General features: G+C 37.0%; 1 protein-coding gene across 4 annotated transcripts in view; it reads right to left on the bottom strand.

The window, feature by feature from the left end:
- PI15 (peptidase inhibitor 15) overlaps nt 1-13529 on the bottom strand; it is a 45411-nt gene extending 31882 nt beyond the window's left edge. For 2 of the 4 annotated variants that reach the window (XM_017962116.3, XM_017962117.3), the window contains exons 1-2: nt 13010-13515; nt 12154-12466 (exon numbers count right to left, since the gene is read on the bottom strand). In XM_017962116.3, coding sequence (XP_017817605.1) covers nt 12154-12426 — 273 coding nt within the window. In that variant the 5' untranslated portion in view covers nt 12427-12466; nt 13010-13515. Of the gene's footprint in view, nt 1-12153; nt 12495-13009 lie in introns of all 4 variants that reach the window. The other 2 variants (XM_017962118.3, XM_021942450.2) reach the window with 2 other exon arrangements.
- Nucleotides 13530-14244: the final 715 nt, after the last annotated feature.

Raw genomic sequence — 14244 nt, 5'->3', positions numbered from 1 at the left:
ACCCCCTAAAATATGAAAGCTGAAATTACGTTTTAAAAAACATTAAAAAGAATGGGTTTTTAGGGTTAGGACTCTGATCTTATTTGATATTACTAATATATGTAATGGTTACAAAAATGCCCTATTACAGTAACATGTTAGTCTTACATTTTCAATTTAAATATATATGGATATAAATACTTGAATTTATGATTTTACATTGAAAATGATAAGAAAATCTGTTAATTTTTTCTACAGTTTTGCAAAATTTAGGTGAATTGAATCACTACATTTCTTAGAATTATATAACTTATTTAACTATATGGAAAGTATTACTATCAATGAATATATTGAAATACTAAAAAAGAAAATCAAATCTATTAAACCCGTACATGCAGTTTAAGAAATTTAATTTGCAAGTAGTAACAAACATTAAATAAATGTGATTGTCAAAACTTACTATACTTATGAAAAGAACAAAAATTTATAAAGTTAAAATGTTAAGGAAAAAACAAGAATATTAATTTTGAAAATTAAAGTGACCTTTGAGAAGTCTATTCTACACATGGAAACCATTTTCAAATACACAAAATGCTGAAAATAAAAATATCAGACTTTGAATTTTGGGGGACAGATATACAGTTATTTTCCAGATGCCGTATCAATGGCATTGGAGATAGTATGGCATGTCCTATAGACATTTATTTTTTCTTGGATGTTTATGTGTCATTTCACATATATAATATAAAAAGCAAAAACATCTTACATAGACAAGTTTTTATTTTTAAAATAATTTAGCTAGGGCTATTTGATCTTTTTCTTAGATTGGGAAAAGAGTGCTAACCTATAGAAGTGGGAAAAAAAAGGCATTAAAAATTAAGTGATGCCAAAATTATTTTCCTTTAGGGCAGCCAAAGGCTTAAAAACACTTCATAGGCATGATTACGGTTCTGTTTTAAAATTAGTGGATTTATCCTCCTTAGATAGAAATGCTTTTGAAATGGCCAATAAGGGAAGCTGACAGCTGAATACACAAGAACTTGTGTTAAACCATACAGGAGGGCAGTACTGAGCCTTGTTAGGCCAGGGAAGGGGAGGGTGGCGCAGAGGATGAGAAAGGGCTTTCATAGGAGAATTTGAGAGTGGTGATTAGATTAATTAGATGACATTAAAATAGTTCTTTGTAAGAGTAGAAGAGGATTAAAGAAACTTGATTTAAAAAGCATTCCCTTCAACCTCAAAAATAACTACAAAATATGACACTATATTATGTATATCAAAAAATATAAAGGTGAGATCCAGAGGATTTTTGTAATGTTTGAAGAAAGATAATGAATTCTTTCCTTAAATAAGATGAGTATTATCTTTCATGTAAATTTCTTTATCTATAAAGAGATGATGCAAGTTGCACTATTTTTAGGGGCTCTGAACTGAATCATTGCCAGCAACATAAATATCTTAAAAGCACATAGATAATTGTAAAAATCCTCTTTTGAACCCTTTTCCTATTCCAACTGCTATGCCATTCTTCTCCTTTCTTTTACAACAAAATTCCTCGAGAGAGTTGTCTTCACTGGGAATTTCCAGTTTTGCTTCCCCCATTTTCTCTTGAGCCCACCCAAGGCAGATTTTCCACCCTATCCCCACTCCACCCAAGCAGCTGTCTTCAAGGTCATCAAAGGTCATCTCCTGGTCATCACCTTCCTTGGTCTATCAGCAGCTTTTGGCATGTCTGACCACTTGCTCTTTCTGGACACACTTTCATCCCTTGGTTTCATGACTCTACACTTGTCTTTTTTTCTCTGGCTGCTTCTTCTCTATCCCTTTGCTGATTCCTCCTTATCTCCACAACCTCTGTGTGCTGGAAAGTTCCCAGGGCTCAGCCCAAGTCCCCATATCCACTTCTCCTTTTTTTCCATCCTTGTTTCATTTATATTCACTGCCCAGATAAACTCATCCAGTCTCATGGATTGAAGCACCAAATATATGCTGCTGGTATTATTCCAAATTATATTTCTAGACTCTCAGTTGAATTTCAGACTAATTTATTCAACTACCTACTTTTCCAAAGTTGAACTCCAAATATTCATAACCTTACCCCCATCCCTCCAAACCAACTATTCCTGCTGTCTTCCTGGTGTCCGTGAATGACAATGCCCTTTCTCTAGTCCAGGAATCAGCTAACTATGGTGGACAGGTCACATCACCTCCACTGCCTGTGACATATTGTCTATGATGTTTTCCTGCTACAGAGGCAGAGCTGGGTAGTTGCAACATAAACCATAAGTCCTGCAAAGCTGAACATATTTATTATCAGGCCCTTTACAGAAAAAGTTTACTGGTTGCTGTTCTTTATTGCTCAGGCCAAAAATCTAGTCATCTACTCTATTTTTTTAGCCTACATCTGCTCAGTGAGCAAATCTTGTTCACCCTACCTTCAAAATACTGTATATCTAGACTATAACCACTGATCACCACCATCACTGAATATCTGGAGCTCAATTTTTGAAAAGTACGTAGGTGAATAAATTAGTCTGAAATTCAACTGAGAGGTTCTAAATACAATTTGAAATATCATCAGCATCTAAGTGGTATTTCAATCAGTAAGACTGGATGAGTTTACAGCAGCAGTGAATATAAATGAAACAAAGGTGAAAAACAATGAATGCCTTTCCATTATAACAACATCATCTGCATTTAAAACACACATTTATTTGACCTACAAGCAGCTTAGTTCATGAGAATGTGAATCATCAGGAGAATGTGCCCACTGACTCTGCCAAGTTAGCTCTAGGATACCTCCACAAAAGTAGAGCAATTGGAGAGTAATTTGTCACATAAATTCTAGACATCTCACTATCAGAAGAATACACACATGTTGTAACCCAACCAGAAAGTGCAAACCGTGATGGGAATTCCTTGCTCAGGGCTGCACGGCTTCTAGGTCCCAAGATGATCTCACTGTCACTATTCATTCGTGCATATGTAGAGTAAGAGGCAGGTGGGGAGTGCCTTGACTTTCCATTTCCTTGATTATAAACTTCTTACCTTTTCCAGGATCTTCAGAAATCCACTGTCTCTGTGTAGCCTCCCCTGACAGCTTATATTGGCAACATCTGAATGGAAAGGATTGTGTGTGTAGGTGTTTAATACAAAGGGTCTTGAGGCTAAGAAGGGGTTTGGTGACAGGATCCACTGAGTCAAGGATCTATGACATAGAGGTTCTCTTCCCTCTTAATATCCATTCTGAGACTGTATGCTCTGGCCTGTGAGTTTTTCTGGCCTGTGAGATTTCCAAGGGTATATATAGTACAAAGAGAAATATTTGATTCCACAAGAAGAAATTCTTCCTAATATTCAGCAATGCCCTCAGATGAAATGCCTGTAGGGAAATTCTCTATCCAAAGGCCTCAGAAACAGGAGAGATGAACATGGGAAGAGGAACAGGTACTTTATATTGCTATTTAAAGCAGTGCTCCCCAATGTTTTTGGCACGAGGGACCAGTTTTGTGGAAGAAAATTCTTCCAGGGAGGAATGCGGGGAAGGATGATTTTGGGAAGAAACTGCTCCATCTCAGCAGGCTTTAGAGCATTAGATTCTGATAAGGAGTGCACAACCCGGATCCTTCTCATGCACAGTTCACAATAGGGTTGGCACTCCTGTGAAAATCTAATCCTGCTACTGATCTGACAGGAGGTGGAGCTCAGGCAGCAATGCTCGCTCATCTGCTGCTGTGCAGCCCAGTTCTTAACAGGCCACAGATGGGCACTGGTCTGTAGCCTGGGAATTGGGGAGACCCCTGATTTAAAGCATGCGCTTGTCAGATAGAATTGTGTTCTTAACATTTTTATTTACTTGCTCTATGACCTTGGGAAGTTACTTATGCTCTCCAAACTTAAGATTCTCTATCTCCAAAGGAGGAAAATTTTCTCATCTCACAAGACTTGAGACGGTTAGGTGAGATAGTGACTGAAGCGTATTTAGCACAGCTCTAGCAGGGCAAAGGTGTATTTAATGGTAGCTATTATTATTGTTGGAGATTTGGGAATGGTGGTAGAGTCGGTCACTTAAAATGAAAAGCAGTGAGGTGCACTTTTGATCACATTATCTGACAGTCTGAGAGATATCAAGAATTAATCTCAACTGAGCAGGCAATCAGCTAAAGTGAAAATGGATAAACCCTGAAGCAACTAAATAATCAGAAATAGAATTGTAAGGAGATTCTAAGGAGCTTGCTTACAGGTAAAAGAAGCTGAAAATTAGAGAATATTTTAGACGTTTTAAAACACATTAATTCACCTCCTTAGATCCTTCTTTAATATATGTTTTATCTTTAAATTTTAAAACCACTTGTTGATAGAGTCTAACAATCATCCCACTCTCCAGGGAAATATAATACCCACCAGCTATCATTTAATATTAAAATTATAAGACAGGAAGAGATTTATACATGTGTTTAATTGTTTTCACCAACTCAATATTATATTTTAATAACTAATTTCTAGATTGTTGAACTCTCCTGTGACACTCTTGCAAACCTCCTATCTTGCCATTGTCCACTTGCTCAGAAGGATTCAAATGCCTTTCCGCCTACCTACGGCCTGCTGAAAACATGATCTCTCTGGAATGCAGAGAGACAGATTTGATAGAATGTTCATATTTAACCAAATTATGAAAAGTGAATTCGATGCACTTTTTACTAGGAAACAATATTGTGTCCTTAAGTAACATTTTTGGACTACTTCAGTTTGGAGTATGAGGTGTGAAATTTTAAGAGATTTTATGAAAAGTTTAGTCTAAAAACACAACTTGTTGGACATTCTTCCATATGTGTGTCAAGAAAAATGACTGGCACCTGATTTCAGATGCTATGGATAACATAGACTGGAAGAATTCAAATCCCATCCCTCCAAGCCTCAGTCTAGATTGCATTTTATGCCAAACATCTTTCTTGACCATTTTAAACTGTTAGTTTATATCTTCTGTGCCCACTTCATAGTATTTTTCAGAAATTCTTATAGATAAGCAAATACCCAAGTTCATAGCTATTTAAGGGTAAATGGTTTTCATAAATGCTAAATTCATGACACCATTTAAAAAACAGAGGGGGGTATTTTCTTGCATATTTGTTGAGTAGATTCCCAGGTATAAAATAATGCATCTATGCTGTCTCCATGACACTACCCAACCTCTAGTATGCAAAGTGATTCATTTTGACCACCAAAGGATATACCCATCCAAAATTCTTTAGTAGAAGAATGCTCCTTCCCCCACACTAGCTACTTTTTTCAACCTCCAAAGGTACGTGTATCCTGCGTGATAAACCTGCAGCCACTAATGACTTCCAGAATTCTGCTCTTTATTTCATGTTGTCTAACTCAGAGGAACTTAATTGTCTTTGTCAAAAATGGAGGCGTCTTCCTTGGCTGCCTCATCATATAAATCCTCATTCTATTTCATCATGCAAACCACTTACTCCTATGGACTTGTACCTTACATATTTCACAGCTCTAATTTATGTTATTTTTTAAATATCCTTATTGCCTTAAACGTAGCTGAGGCTACCTAGACTATCCTAACAGCTTCTTGCCTGCATCTTTTCTTCACTTCTTTGATTATATAACTTCCCTGCTTAAAAACTTCAATGATTACCCTGGATCTTAAAATGAAATTCAAACAAATTTCTGCGTGCCTTCCTCAACCTCATCAAACATCAGTCTCTCTTCTCTACACTAATCCAAGCCTCACTGAATTTTTATCCATGTCTCCAGTGTACTACATACCCTCTTACAACATCCTCCTATACCCACTACAGATCCCTCTTTCCTTAACTCACGCCTGTATAACTTTATTTATTTTGTATATTTCCTATTTAAAATCATTCCTTCTGGAAGCCTTCCCTACCTTCTTACTCCCACTCCACATCTGAACTAGGTCTTCCCATGGGATTCCAAAGCACCCTGTATCTATCCTAGTTCAGCATTTAGCATGCTGCCTTGCACCTGACTTGTCTGTTCACAGCACTTCCTCCCAAACAGAGTCCCTTTGCTCCCCACTGACTCCCTCAGCACACAGTGCCAGACACATGAGTAAAAATTATGGAGTGATTGAATGTTGTACAACTCTTGCCCTTCCAGAGCACCACAGTTACACTCTAACAAGAAAAAGTTAAAGGACCTCATTTAATTGTTCCACAAATAGTTACTGAGTAGTTACTGCATATTCTCTGTGGAGCCAACATGATGCTAGGCTCTATAAACATTCAGGAGAAACACAGTACAATTATTTTTCTATGCTGTTGCATTTGGTCAAATATCATTTTCCACCAAAAAACTGTGTCCAATATTGGGAAGGACAGTCACCACCCAGGTGATTCACAACTTTTCTGCCTGCCTCCTGATGCTGAGGTTTCAAATCACATCCTGTTGCTGCTTTTATATTTGCATGTTTTAGAGCCTATATTGAAAATGGTGACAAACAAAATGTTCTTACCTTCAGCGGCTGGCTCCCTATGGAGACAGCGGAACAAAAGGAAAGAACCTTTAAGGTTACTACCTTCTTCAGGCGTATCCAAGTGATACTAAGCAACGTGCACCTTGGAAGAAAATTCCTACAAAATGTGCCCAGTCTCTTTCTGAAGCCAAGACATTGAAAAGGTTTTGCATCCAGGAGAGCAGGAATGCAGAGTTCTGAATGTGCTGGAGAAATGCCTCCTGCCAGCAATTGTTCTCAGTACATTGCCTGCTGGCAGAGGCTCTCAGGAGGCCTTCTAGTGGTCATGAAAGCATGCATTGGAGAGGTTTACATTATACGCATTAAAATTCTCATGTTTATAGCAAGAAAATTGAGTTATCTCATGTTTATAGCAAGAAAATTGAGTTAACCAAAAGACAGGAAATGTGCCATGTGGGATGGTATATGGCTTTGTTAAAAAATAGATATATACGTGTATATATAAAGATAGATACTACAAGTGTTCAATCAACTACTGAAGAAAGAAAAACAAAAAGTAGTTTACCTTATCCACATTCTCTTCCACATGAAGCCAAAATAAACAAAATCAGCATTTTTCTTTATTCCCAAGTCATAAATTATCATCCTAGGCAAATAGTTCACGGACTCTTTTCAAGCATGGACTAATATGTTCTCCATTCATTCATTTAAGTCATGCTTTCTGTAACTTTACTACCTGCTCTGATTTGGTATCCAGTATTTTTCTTTTTTCCAAAACACTGTAGGAAACCTTATATCTATAGCTCTGCAAATAACATTTGCAGGCACCAAATAAATAAAATAGATACTGTATTATCAATATAGTTATTTTGGCTTCTTAAAATTACATTACACATTTTTTTTTCAGTTTTAAAGTGATCAGTTCATTTCCATCATTATATTCACATTGCCCCTCATCTGCCTTTCCACCACTCCATACCATCTGTGAAGGCTGCCATCTCACCCATGACACTTCAGGGAGTTGTCCTGCCTGCCGCTTTATGTTGGTGCAGCCGTGTGGTTCTTCCTTACCTTTGGCTGAAGGATTGGCATTGCTTACTCAGGAGTCATCACCTCTCTGGTCACTTTCACTGCCAATATCAGCTCCATCAACTGCCAGGATCATCTTTCTAAAATGCATCCCTAATCCTTCTCTAAAACCTTCACAGTCTTCCTAATTGCCTTTGGAGTAAGGAATCCTCAACCTTTTCTCAAACTCCTCAAAAATACAGCTCAAGTGTCATGGTTTTTCTCTGCTGGAGATTTTGTTCATGCATTGCTTTGCCTGCTGTAACAGCCAACCCTGACCCTTCCTGGGCATCTATTTCACATGCCCCTCCTCCAAGGAGCCTTTCATGATCTGCCAACTAGAGATTATCGCTCCCTTCTTCAACTCCTCCATGGTATTTGTCTGTACCTCTTTTATTACATCAGTCTTATACAGCAGCATATTATACTGAATTATATCCTTAGTGGATTTTTTTTTCCATTTGTTTTGTTTTTATCACATTGTTTAGACTCTAAAGACAAAAATTTTGGTTTTCTTTGGATCTCTTTCTCTCATGGAGGGACCTCAAAGTTTTTCAAATTAATTTATTCAATTGACTTGAATTCAGAGAACATCCTACAAATTTTACTCTATGTGTGGATCTTTCAATTTTATTCTTTTGGAGATAATTCTTATTCTAAGAAACTAGTGTGGTTTGTGGTTTAGAGTCATGGTTTAAGCTACCCTCAGGAAGAATAAAAAACAGCTGGTGTCCAAGGAGCTCTGGAAATTAGTCAATAAACTAATTGTAAAACAGAAGCCAAGAGTAAAAAAGTTTTACTTGCAAATTTTAAGTTCTATGTATATGTTTTGTTTTTAGAATTTAAGAAAAAGTTTTTAATTCAGGTGTGGAATCAAATATTATTATAAATGATGAGAAAAACTCTATTAAAGCATTTATAATATCAAAATTGATGCTAATTATAAACATATAACAATTCACAAGGATTTCAACTAACTTCGACAGATAATGGTTGATCACTTTCTATACACAATAAATTGCCCAAGAAAACACAGATACAAAAATGAATAAATACAGACACAGCACCCAGAAAGCTCAAAATTAAAGTTTGCAAGAAATGCACAAAGTAACGGTAAGTCACTTCATGAGAGCAAAACATGATGAAAGTAGACATGAAGGGCTACCCCAGCTCAAAACTAGGAGAAATCATCTGTGGTCAGGGATATTAGAAGCATTCTGACATCAAAAGCTTGAAGTGTAGTATTATAAATAAAGGAATAAACTAAGGAAGAGACTTTAGAGGAAGAGAAAATGGAGTGGCAAAAGGCTCAAAGAGTTGTAGGTGAAAGGAATTACAAACCAGGCTGGTGCAATTCAAAGCCCTGAGCCAAAGACCATCTTTTATTAAGTTCTCTTGGGTGATATCACTCACTGAGGAGAATTTGCCAACACATGGCTGGTGATCAGAGCACATATATTTGTGAGATATCAAGTGAGGGGTGTCCTAAGTTTCTGAGGTATATAGAACAGGTTAGGAACTCTACTATCTTTCACGTGCTCACAATCCAAATCAATGTTGAACAAGTATAACTAAAGGAAATAGTGTCAAACTAAGATCTGCATTTTCTATCTAGCCTAGAGAATTCAAGTCACTTACAGTCCCTGCTTCAATCTCCAAGCTACCTACTATACTGTACTTCCCTCCAAGTTCCTCTGGGTCTTCATGGGGGATTTAGATGAACTCTTTCCAGTGATCAATTTACTCAAAGAGTCCTTCTAACTTATGATTTCACTCAATTGAGCACATTTTTCTAACTGAACTGATGGATGTTCTCCCACCTCCAGGCCTTTGTCCAAGATTCCTCAGTCTGTCTCTCTTCCCTCATCTTTGAGAGTGGCTCACTCCCTCGCCTGCCTCCAGGCCCTTTCAGTGAGCTCCTCCTTGACCACTTATTAAAAATCAAACCCTCACCACAAACCACTTTATTTTTCTTCATAACCTCATCATCTTACATCCTATGTAACTTATTTATTTACCTGGCTTATTGTCTGATTCCCCATCCCCCCCGGGAGCCAAAGATGTCTATTTTACTCATGAATGTATCCCCAATTATGTAGCCTAACATATAGTCAATGCTCAACAAATATTAAATATTTAATAAATATTAAATTAACAAATACAGGTGTGAATGAAGTGTATGCACAGTATTTACATGAGTATTTGAAACAAACCCTATTTTAATTTCTAGCACTTACTGTTCTCATCACTCTTACCGAATTAAGGAGGATTTACAAAGCATCTACTATGTAATCAGCACTGGAACTAGTTCTTACAAAATAAATAATAAGAAGAATGGAATAATAAATAGAGTATGAATATTATAGGACTTTAGCTGGCATTTTAAAGAAGGAAAGAAAGATACCTTGACATCTTCAGGGGTGCCACCATGGGGCATTTCCTCAATGCAGCAAATGAGAAGATGCTCCCCAATAGAAGCATGGGCTTTGAAAGTACACAGACCTAAATTCTAATTCCGGCAATGCCATTCATTATCCTTACCACCTTGGCCTAGTCGTTAGCATCTCTGGGTCTTAGTGATTTCATTTGTAAAATGAAGATCACAATGTTAACCTCACACGGAGAATGTGAGCTATCAGATGAGATCATCTATGGAAACAATTAGTCAAGTCATTGGCATACGGAAGCAATTAAATAAATGCATGTGGAATGAATTAATTCTTGATAAGTGAGGGAAAATTGAGCTAGAAAAAAATGTGACTTTTTTCAACCTACTTATACTGTGTTTACCTAACTATGCCTTTCCTCATGGTGAACCCTCTGACCTCAATATGATAAAAATAGTGAATTGCATTCTTTGATTGGTTATTACATGTACTGTTATTTTCATTTTACAGATAAATAAATTGGGTCTTAGACACATTAAATAACTTGTGCAAGGCCACAAAGTAAGCAGCAGAGTTAGGATTTGAACCCAGATGAGCTTGCCTTCAAAGCTGGCTGGGCAGTCTTGGTTCTCACTTTAGAGTCATGTGATTGCTACAAATTCTCTAAACTCATAGTTGGGATATTACACCTTTCTGAGCTTGCGTGGTATCTTAGGCATATTTATTTCATCATTTTAGTGACTTTAAAAATGTATTTGTTCCTCTGCTTTTTACATATTTACATCACCTTCTAAAAACATCTCTTCTGTATGGGTAACTTTTTGTCTTTAGATCTTGAATGAGTTTTCACTGGGCACCTTTTACAAGAAGTTCAAAGAAACCATCAAAACTAATGTTTGTTGAACATTGAGTTAGTGACAGGCTCTGGTCTGATTACTCCCCAACTCATACACTTATCACAAGAACGCTATGTGGCAGATACCACCTTTATCTTCATATTAGAGATGATGAAAATGAAACAGTGTGGTAATGAGTTCATTCAGCATATACTTCAGGACTAGGATTCAAACCCAAGCATTTAGATTACATAGCCCATATTCTTAATCATGAGACTATACTCCTCCTCACACACCAGGACTGATTACATCTTCTCTTCCTTTATTAATTCTAGGAAAATGCATTTTCATGGAGTCTAAATTGTACTTCTATGAACTATGACTCTCTTACATCATTTAGCAAGTCGTTAGTTTTCCTGTGACATTGGCATCTGCAACTACCCAAACTTTTTAATATAAAACGTATTTATATAAAACAAGTAAATCTAGAATATGATAAAAATCCCAAATTTTAATTCAGCACGTATAAAACTGTTAGTGGTACCCCCTCCCCTCATCCCAATTTGGAAATACCATATTGATGGTCTTCATTGCCTTAAACAGGCTCCAAGTTGTACTCTTGTAAGACGCTGGACTTTAAATCATAACCTTGCATAAATTCAAAACCAAATACAAACTTTAACAAGACTTTTTCCTTTCAATACTAACTTTTTTTTTCCTTTTTAAGTAAAATGATTTAAACATTGTCTATTTTTAAGAGAAAGCAAAGAATGTGTTCACGGCAAGTTGGAACAGTGTGGAAGTGAACTGGCTTCACTGTTATCTGGACGGCAAAGCATTAAATCACAAGGAGAGAAAAGTCAGCATGTTCTCTTAGAATACAAATAGATTAGCGTCAGTAAGAGCTTTGTCCAAGAAAGGGAAAAGACACCTACCCAGAGAATACATCATGAATATGAAACCTATAATTTAAAGAAGTATTTTCAAGAAATGTTATAGCTGATAATATAACTGTGAGATAAAGAAAGCACAGAAAAAGTTCATGTGACTTTTCTTTTAAGTGGACCTTCCAAATTTGATCAGTCAACATACTCTACTTTTTAATCTATGATTCTTACATAAGATACAATTCACCAGTAGCTATGGAACTCACAGAAGTCTATGTAGACTCTCTCTCTCTCTCTCTCTCTCTCTCTCTCTCTCTCTGTCTCTGTCTCTGTCTCTGTCTCTCTGGACCTCTCTGTCTCTCTGGTTCTATGATGCAACAATACTCAACATTATTAGGCACATAAGAACCTTAGGTTAAAATATGTAAAAAGTCCATATACCCGGACATAGAAACACTCATGGTCGTTTGAGATTCTGCTAATGTACAATATAAAACTTTCTCCCTCAGAACTTAAAAGAGAAAAAAAAGAATTCTTCTTACCATATATTCCATATTTGCTGCCGGTGGGAACACTTTGCCCCGAACTTGATTATGATAATCAAGAATGGCGATCATGTCATTCTGCGAAATGTAGCGCTTCCGCCTGGCTTTGGGAATATCCGCCGAATCTAGTTGTGCTTTCAGAGCTGCTTCAATATCAGTGAAATTATTGGTTGGCGGGGATGAGTCAGTGGAATTGAGTAGGACGACGGTACTTGCTTCACAGAGAAGGGAGAACAGGAGTGCACTGCTGACGGTAGAGATTGCTATCATTTTGAGGGGTGGAGAAGAAGAGGCCACCGAGTTTACTTTGCTTTAAAGCAGAAAGGTAGAGTTAGAGTCTATGAAAAAAAAATAGGGCCAGAGGGTATGAATTTACAAAGTCATCATTTGGGAGCATTGCTTGATTTGACTTTCTCCAAAAATCCAAACAAATGTTGAACTCAAGCTTAGGAGATAACCTACAGTAAGAATCTCTATTCATTTTGTGTGGTGTCATGAGGCAGACCCCTAAGAGGAACTTTGCACAGCAGAGAAAAATAAACATCATGACCATTAACCCTAAAATGAATGTGAACCATTTGTCTCAAATGTCTGAACCACAAAATGCATTACTGCATATTTATTTTCAGTGGGAAATTTTCAGAAATTGAAATTCACCTTGAGAGTGAAGAATAAATGAATCACAGGTAACAACAGAGAATGTGCTGAAAATGTCTGCCAGACATACAGACACACCAAGTGATAGAACACATACAAAAAAGTCATAGTACTCCAATCTCATTTCTTTAAAAATAATGTGAGCTACTTTAAAATCAATGCATGCAGTATAAACTTGTTGAGCTAAATAGCTTACCTCTGCACAATGCCAAAATGAATATATGGTTCTTCCAAAAATTTAAGGTTCTTTGCTATGTTGTAGCATGAACTCCTGTAAGAGGAGTGTGTCTTATTACAAACTCTCTGAGAGCAAAGCTCTGCAAGGTTTGAATGCTGCTGGCTACAGGAGCAGCTAACAGCTTTTATATGTCACAGTTTGCAACGTCCAGAAAGGGCAGTCTTTCTAAGGGTCTCTCTTAGCCAAAATCAAAGGGGAGGGGTTTGGGGTAGAAAAAAACAGTGATTGGGTGGCAACCTTTTTATGTGGGTGGTGAGGAAATTGAGTCACACCCACAGCTTACAAAGTACAAGCCATAAAAGACAAATCCCTTTTTCTCTGGGCTTCCACCTTTTCTGTGAGTAATTTCTCTCATTTTATGCTTTCTAGTTCCTGGTTCCCATACAAAAAAGAAGAAACAAAGAAAAAAAAAAAAAGGCTGCGGGTTCATGAAAACACAGACGGTTGAGTAACAAGCAGTACATTTTTTCAAGACAGTAAATGACATGGGAGCTAAAAAGAACAAGCTGATATTAAATCAAGAGATCAGCTAACATAGTTAATCTGGGTGGCCACAAATATGATTTGAGAGGGATGCCAGGCAAATCAGTAGTAACCAAACTATAGCATATGATATTAGGATAATAGATGCTCAAGTGGCTGTGTTCTCTGCTTCCATGCGGCTGCATTCCTGTACTCTATAGATTTCTTCTTCTCTCTCTCATTTTACCTTCTCTCCCTTTTTTTCTTTCTCTACAGAATGAAGTCAGAAATTACTTGCCTTGTAAAAAATGTATAATTTTTTACCTGCCTTGTATAAAATGTGAATAGAGAAGCTCATGGCAAATGACAGCAGCCAAGATAACATCTGTTTCAGGTTTAGAAGCATATAGCTGAAATTTTAAGCAGAGAATAGCTCAGCCTCTCAGGAAACATATTAGAGGGCACAACACAGAGGCCATGAAGAATTTTAACAGCAGCAGCAGCTGCCAACAATTAGAAGTGCCTTGTTAGGAGGATGTCATAGGGGCAAAATCTGTGTCCGACAAAGCAAAAAGAAGAATGTGAACATTGGTGCTCTGTAATGAAAGGACCCTCCCCCAAATGCTTCATGATCTCATTAACAAAATGTGGACCATTTACAGTCAGTAGCAATAGGAATCCTGGAAAATACACACTCTTCAGTTTAGAAACTTATTTAACTTACACTGATT

The sequence above is a fragment of the Papio anubis genome, chromosome 8, assembly GCF_008728515.1.
Source record: "Papio anubis isolate 15944 chromosome 8, Panubis1.0, whole genome shotgun sequence".
Taxonomy (NCBI): domain Eukaryota; kingdom Metazoa; phylum Chordata; class Mammalia; order Primates; family Cercopithecidae; genus Papio; species Papio anubis.
The sequence above is the reverse complement of the archived record's forward strand: the minus strand, read 5'-3'. Positions and strand labels throughout refer to the sequence as shown.